Genomic DNA, 7530 nt, shown 5'->3' with positions numbered 1-7530 from the left:
GAGGGGACACCCCACTCCCCCATTCTTTTTCCCTCCTTTAGGAGAGGGCACTGAAACAGGGTTGCTTGGGCTGCAAATGATGGTTGAGATCAAGAGGCCCAGGGGAAGGAGCCCTCCCCAGCTCCCAGACGTGAGCGAGACTTAAAAGGACCAGCTTGGGAGCCCAGGGCTCCAGCAAACAAAGACGACCAGAGTCAGCTCCAGCTCAAAACAGAAAATCAGCAGGAAAACTTGAGGGGACCATATCAGACTTCAGACACCTGGAAGAAGCCCTTCCAAGCCCTGGAGGGGCCAGCCACCAGCTGTGCAGATAAATGAAAACTGAGCCACAGCGCCCTCTACTAGGCCAGAGCGTTGGGAGGAGCCTGGAGATGAGGTCCTCCAGAGAAAGACAAGTTTTCCGAGGAAAAGGCTGAGGAAGTTCATCTACCACGGAAGAAGGTGGCCCAGGGCACAGTAGAAGGACAGAAGAGAAGAGTGGGGGCGGGACGGAATTGGGGGAGATGGCTGCTGGAGGCAGTGGATGTGAGATGGGGCCCACTCCAATTCTGTCCCCTCACCCCTACCCCAGGCCTGCCAAGCCGGGATCTGCTAGACCAGGCTCTTTGTTAGCAGCAGAGGTTCTAGAAGGCAAAGTCTCAGCCCTGGCTCAGAGAAGAGGGACAGAAGATGATGATGTCAAGGCCTTGGGAGGGGAGCCTGAGACAGAGAAAGGAATTGGGCCTGGCCTCCCCATGGCACTGTTCATCAGGGTCCAAGATCTGCCCTGTCTTGGCATCTCCTGGCCAGGCCATGGCTCAGGTATCTGACACCTGGGGCCCGGAGTCACATGCCAGGAAACCGAACACTCTTGGGCCCCAGCCCCCGATTTCCAGCAGCTACAAGAACACAGGGTTTCTGGAGGAGGAGGCAGGTCTGCGGAGTCGGGCAGCAAGGAGACAGACTACTTCCGGGGAGAGGATACTCAGGAGAAGACTCTCCCACCAGCAGGGGTGAGAGGTTAAGAGGAGGAGGAAGCAGGTGGGGTGGGGGGGTGGAGAAGAGTGGGGTGGAGAGGACAAAGCTGGGGCAGGCGGAGGGGTGGGTGCTCCAGAAAAAGGAGAAGATGGGCAGAGAAAGCAGGTCTTAGGCACCTAGCCTAGCTGAACACTCTGAAGTCCCACCGCTGGTGTGTCTTCCTTGTCCCCTTCATATGAGTGCCGTCCTGGCCCTCTGGTGCCTACAGGGACCACCCAGCTGGGCTGGCAGAGAAAGACTTTATTCCAACAAGAGAAACTAGTACATGGGTAGAAGCAGAGACATAGAAGCCCCCAGACCCAAAGTGACCAACAGGGTCTTGGACCAAGAGACTTAGAGATTAACCTTCCAGAAACAGAGATGCTAGGAGAATCTCGGGCCCAGGGGGCCTCTTATCCAAAGGGCCTGAAAAAGGAGACTTAAACCCCAAAGGAGAAGCAAAAGTAACCCAGACCTGAGTGAACCCCCAAAGGGAGGCCCCAGCCCACGGAGCCCCCATGGGAGACCTCCAGAAGAGAGAGCTGACAGTGGGGAATGGAATTCTCTTGACTCATTCTTCCTTTATGGGGCTTCTCTTCCGCAGCTCCTCCTACTCTACTCCAGGACTATGCCAATCTTTAGCCATGCTCCTGCCAGCTGGTCACCTGCTGTCTCTCCTGCTGGTGATAGGCCCAGGTGGCACGGAGTCCAGTCCCCAGGCACCTCCGCAGGGCTGTTATGCCGCCGAAGAAGCCGGTGAGCGGACGTTCCGTTGCAGCCAGGCAGGCCTGAGCGCGGTGCCCGCCGGCATCCCCAACGACACGCGCAAGCTCTACCTGGATGCCAACCGGCTGGCCTCGGTGCCAGCTGGAGCCTTCCAGCACCTGCCTGTCCTGGAGGAGCTAGATCTGTCCCATAATGTCCTTGCCCACCTCTCGGGGGCCGCGTTCCGGGGCCTGGCGGGCACACTGCGCCACCTTGACCTCTCTGCCAACCGGCTGGCCTCAGTGCCCGTAGAGGCCTTCGTGGGCCTGCAGATCCAAGTGAATCTGTCCGCCAACCCCTGGCACTGTGACTGTGCCCTCCAGGAGGTGCTCAGGCAGGTGAGGCTGGCCCCGGGCACTGGAACAGGCATCGTGTGTGGCCCCGGAGCCCGCCCGGACCTCGTGGGGCAGGAGTTCCTGCCGCTGGCGGGGCAGGAAGAGCTGTGTGGGCCCGGGCGGGGCGGGGCCCAGCGGAGCACGGACGTGGCCCTGCTGGTCACCATGGGGGGTTGGTTGGCGCTGGTTGGGGCTTATCTGGCCCACTACCTGTGGCAGAACCGGGAGGAGACCCGACGTCCCCTCAAGCAGGCCCCGGGGCCGCCTGTGCGCTCAGAGGACTCCTCCACGCTCAGCACGATGGTCTGAGGACCAGGGCCACCCCTTCAGCCCCTTCTCACGACCTGGCCTACCCTCCACTCCCTCTGCCCTCTCTTTTCCTCTGACCCTCTCTGCCTCCTCCACAGTCCCACCCCATCCCCCAAATCCCACCCCCCTTCCTCTTCCCTCTCCCCTAAAAACCCAATCTCTCACTCTCTCAACCCACACCTTCTGTGGTGCCTGGAGTCTTTGGTGCCTACCATGTGTCTGAATTGTGCTAGACTCGGAGACCCAAAGCTCCCAAGTCTTCATTGCGGGGGGGTGGGGGGCAGCAGAACAGAGAATGACAGCCAGGGGCAGGCAGCTGTAGGAACACCGAGGAGGAAGTGATCGCCAAGCTTCACTGTGTGGATGTTTGAACTGACTCTTCAAGAATGAGAAGGGCTTTGGGCAGAAGACAGAGGACGCCAGGTCCCAGGTGGTGGACAAAGGCGAAACGGGTGCAAACAACTTGGAAAGCATGGGCGGCAATCAGACAACTCTGGGGTGGGGGTGGGGGGCTGGAGTAGAGGGTGCAGAGAGAGGCAAGGAGACGCCGGGCCCTGTGGGCTCCTGCTCAGCTCTCTCCACCTCTCCTGAGAAGCTCCCCCCTCACTTTCTGCCTCTCTCTCAGCCCCAGGCTCGTCTCCCTCTGTCCTCTCTTGAGGACCCTCCTGGCTTAGGGGGCCCTGCTTCCTTTTCCAGAGATGCTCCATCTCACTGCTCCCTCCTTTATACACTGGTATACAGTATACACTTTATACTCTTCTATCTCTGAGCTAAAGATGGGTCACTGGGAACTAGAGGGGGATGGGGACTAGGAGGTCTCCCACCCCAAAAATATCCCTGGACAACTCAATAAAGTCACTTTTATGAAGGCCCCGATCTCTTCTTTATATTGTCCATCTCATTGAATGCGTGTGGCCCGACAATGCGGAGTGGGAGGGTGTTGAGCGCTTTACCTGGTGGTGGACACTCCCACTGGGCTGGATGCCATCTCCTCTCTCCCCTCCTACCTCCGAGCCCCTGACACCAGAGTCTATCTGCTGGGGATGCCAGCGCCTATGAATTAATGATGATGGAACCAGAATGGAGGATGGGAGGAGGCTGAAGAGGGGACGAAGAGGGAGGGGGAAGAGGGCAATGTCCAGGCATCAGTCATCAGCTGGCAGCCTCCAACCTGTTAGACGGGGCATAGGAAGCAAAGGGAGAGAGAGCTATTCCCCTCTTCGCAATCTGTCTTTTCTCTCAGTGGGAGTCTGAGCAGGGGGTCCAGAGAAACTAGATGTGCTCAAAGTTAATGAAAGAATTCCTGGGGTGGCAGAGACCAAGTTGGCTAAAGGAGGGGGGACCCTAGGAGATATCCCTATCACCAAATGGGCTTCTCAAGGGACCAAAGAGGTCAACACACCCCATCCCTTGCCTCCATGGAGGATTATCTTCCCATGGGGAAGCTCATGGACACCCCAATAGAGGCTGAAGATAAAAATCACTGAACCAGGGTTCCACCCAGTTTGGGGCAGAGCCTAGAGTCGATGGGGCGGCCACTCAAGGAGAAGCACAGAGGAACCCATCACCTCCCCATTCCTCTGACCCACCCTGACTTCCCTGTCTCCTCTCCAACAACCCCACCCCTCCTCTTGCCATCTGCAAGGCTCCCTCCACCCCTCCAAGGCTGAGCTCCTTCGTATCATCCAGAGAGCTTCAACCTGACTCATCTCAGAAACACCTGGGACCCCCCACCCCATCCTCTTTTCTCAGGAGACATGGGCCTCCCCAGTTCCAGGGATGCACTGCAGTGGGGAAAGAACAAGGGTGTGGGAAGTTTCAGGCTGCAGTTCAACCTGCAACCCAGCCACACCCTGGCCTGGGCCTTGGAATCTTGGCCCCAACCCCATCAAACCCTCCATCAGTTTCTCCCCTGCCACTGTCTGTCTCTCTCTGCTCACTTACCCATTCCTGAAATCAGTCTGGGTCACGTCTCACTGGATGCTGGGAAACAGACCATGTAGACCCTCGGGAGTGAGAGGCTGGGGGACAGATGAAGCCCTGAGACTTTGTCATCTATGCCCATCTCTGGAGCCTCATTTGACTTTCTGTCATCCTAAGCGGCAGAAACAGCATCTGTAAGATCTGCAGAGAATTGGTTCCCTCAGCTGGACACCTAACACCAATTCCCTGAGCTAAACTCAGGATAGGAATGGGTCCAGGGAGGAAAGTTTGCCTGGAACCCAGGTCGGGAGGGGTCCTCAATCCCTGGATAGCAAAAGCGATCTACTAGTTCTCCCCATGGCCCGCTCTGGCTCAAATTCCTTTCCCTCTTGGGACCTAGGGGCAGGAGAAGGAGGACAAGAGAGGCAAAGAGGGAGGTGCCAGGGAGAGACCCCTTCACCCTCCTCAGTTGGGGTCCCTCTGTTGGAAATTGGTGGGAGGGGACATGAGAGGCTATAGCTTCAGCTCAGTGCATTACAGGACACCGGACAGAACAGGGGCTCCACACACTCGGAAATGCTCCCGTCTGGAGCAACAGGGGCTGAACCCCTAAGCCCTTCCCTCTGAACGCTGGCCTCTGGGTCGTACTTGTCCACTGGGCCAGCAGGAAGGGGTGGCATAACCGGTTTCTCCCCCATCCTTCTCTCTACCGGGAACCAAAGATCATAGGACCTGTGTTCTGAGATGCCAAGCAGGCAGCTGGACAGTTTCATTTTTGCTGGCTGCTTCTCGCCCTTCTGGCTGGTACAGATGCACTCTGTCAAAACCAATACTCCCACCGGGATGTGCAGGAACCAGGAACAAAGCTGCCAGGAGCCAAGAGAGCCCGGCCACATATTTGGTGCAGAAGAACCCGGGAGGTCTGGGGCAGGACGAAGCTTGGCATCCAAGTGCAGGCTTCTGGAGCCGGCGGGCTGTAGGTAGGGGTGGGAGAAGAGAAGTCCCTCACTCAGCCCTCGCACCACCAACTTTTTCTGGCCCTGTGGAGCAGGAGCCTGGAGCGGCCCTGAGGGAGCTCCCAATCTGAGGGGGAGAGACATTAACCTAACTCTCAGGGAACCCCCAGACTAATGGAAGAAACAGGATCTTTTCTCTTTGGGGAGTTCTGAACCTGGGGACACCAAGACCTACCCCAAACACAGAGACTTGAGCATCTACAAAGCCTCATTATCTACAAGAGGAAGTGAACAGGGAGCCAACGGTGGGTACCCGGGAGTTAAGGAGCACCAGGTGGGGCCCAGCCCTCACCCTTCCTGTCCTGGGCTCACACATGGACATTTCAAGTGCAACACTGAGCTCTCCTACAGAGGGAGGGCATATCGGCCTCAAAACCAGAAGCAGCCCAACAGCTTGTTCCAACAGGAGGGCTGCAGTTCCCCCATCAGACAAAAGGAGTTCTGACTACAAGGGGTTTCACCTCATCTTGCGGGGACTTTGTCACCAGCATCCTCACTGCCTGTGAGGCACCGTGTCCTAAACCAGGAAGGCAGAAAACCAAGCAGAGTGAGGCCCCAAGCTGCCAAAAGAGATGCCACCACAAGCCCATTCATTCATTCGACATTTATTGAGTTACTACTATGTGCCAAATACAAAGATGAGGCTTTCCCTCCCAGCTCCATCCTCTGCCCAGTTCCCATATCTTCAGCTGTTTCCCAGCCTCCCGTGGGGCTCTCCTGCTCCTCTATCACAGCCACTTATGGTGACAGGAGGTGTCCCTTTGCCCCCCCCCCCACCTCAGCATCCTCAGTGCCCACTGGAAACTAAGGAGCTGAGCCCCCGCGGGCACCCCACACCAGACCTGCCCTGATCATCTTCCCCTGGAGAAGGGTACCTGAGGGAGAGCACAGGACGCCAAGACCCAGAAGGGGGCCTCTGTGCCTGGGGTGGGGGACCCGCTGAGTGAGGTCGTGCCCAAGCAGGTGGAGCGGGGTCCTGGTCACCACTGTCCTGCACCCAGTCTGGGCCTGAGCCGAGAGCACACGGAGTTTCAGGCGCTGCAGGTCGCGGGGTTGGAAGAGCGTGGAGGAGTAGCGGCTGGCGCTGAAGGGCCTGACCCGGGGACAACGGCCGCCCAGCGAAGGCCTGGTGCTGCGGGAGAGGGGACCCGGCAGGGGCGGGGCGGAGGCGCGGGGGGCGGGTCCGGGGCGGGTCCGGGGCGGGGCGAAGCGAGGGGACCTTTTCAGGCGGTGGGGCGGGATGGTAAGGGAGATCTGCTGGCGGCTGGAGTGGTGGGGCCAGACTGTGAGATCCGGGGGTGGGATCCAGGCGGAGATGACGGGGGGGGGGGGGGGGGGCGAGGCTTGTAGGGCAGGGGCGGGGCTCGCTGGCCTGGGCGGGGCTAAAGGCGGCTGGGGCGCGGGCGGGCTGGATGGGGGTGACAAGCCTGCGGCTCCAGGAAGATCTCAGCGCACTGGAGGGAGGCTTCTTTTAAGCTAAGCGATACCCTGGGTCCCTGCTCTGAACGCGTCTTCTCTCTGAACCGGGAGAACACTTGCCCTCAGGGATTTTCCTGTCTCCGACTGCAGGAGTGCCTAGCTGATCACTTCCCATACTCTGCCAGGTGGATGGGCCCCTGAATCTTAGTGAACCAGAGATTCTAAGGATCCGAGGGGCAGGACTGGGGACTCAGTCCTCTGAATGACTGCAGGAGACTTCTAGTAAACCGAACCCCATACTGGCTGGGTACATGGTTTACCTACTAAGGGCTCTGCCTGGTGAGGGTCTGGAGCAGGGTTGGGGTCCCTCCCTGATGTGACTGACAGGTCTCCTGGCTTAGACCAAATGATACCAAGCCAGACCTGCAACGTAATTTACAGGTCTCAGTGCAAAATGAAAACTACAGGAGTTCTTGCTTAACATGATTAAGAATTTTATTCTGCCAGCTGTGTCTGTGCAGAAAGAGTTCCTTCCTGACAGAGCAGGTGAGAGGCCTGGGGGTTGCAGGACAGGTGTGAGGGCTGACAACTAGAAGGGATGCAAGAGCTCATGCAGTTCCAGCCCATCAGTCACAAATGATGTCTCCAGCCAAGAGAAAGAAAGGTACTTCTCCAGGACCACACAGCAGGCTCCTAGCGGAGCTCTGTATGGAATTCAGGTCTCCAGACTCTTAATCTGTGTCCATTTCCTCTCAACTCTGGCACTA

At 58.1% G+C, this 7530-nt stretch overlaps 1 protein-coding gene across 1 annotated transcript; it reads left to right on the top strand.

Annotated features, from left to right (window-relative positions):
• Window positions 1-1580: 1580 nt before the first annotated feature.
• On the top strand, window positions 1581-2405 carry LRRC3C (leucine rich repeat containing 3C). Its single transcript, XM_059149666.1, has one exon. The coding sequence runs from the start codon at window positions 1581-1583 to the stop codon at window positions 2403-2405; it is 825 nt and encodes a 274-aa protein (XP_059005649.1).
• Window positions 2406-7530: the final 5125 nt, after the last annotated feature.

This window comes from Mustela lutreola, chromosome 15, assembly GCF_030435805.1.
Source record: "Mustela lutreola isolate mMusLut2 chromosome 15, mMusLut2.pri, whole genome shotgun sequence".
In the NCBI taxonomy this organism is placed as follows: Eukaryota; Metazoa; Chordata; class Mammalia; order Carnivora; family Mustelidae; genus Mustela; species Mustela lutreola.
The sequence above is the reverse complement of the archived record's forward strand: the minus strand, read 5'-3'. Positions and strand labels throughout refer to the sequence as shown.

Coding starts and splice junctions, on each gene's coding strand:
- LRRC3C (XM_059149666.1), top strand. CDS start 1,581: ATGGGGCTTCTCTTCCGCAGCTCCTCCTACTCTACTCCAGGACTATGC.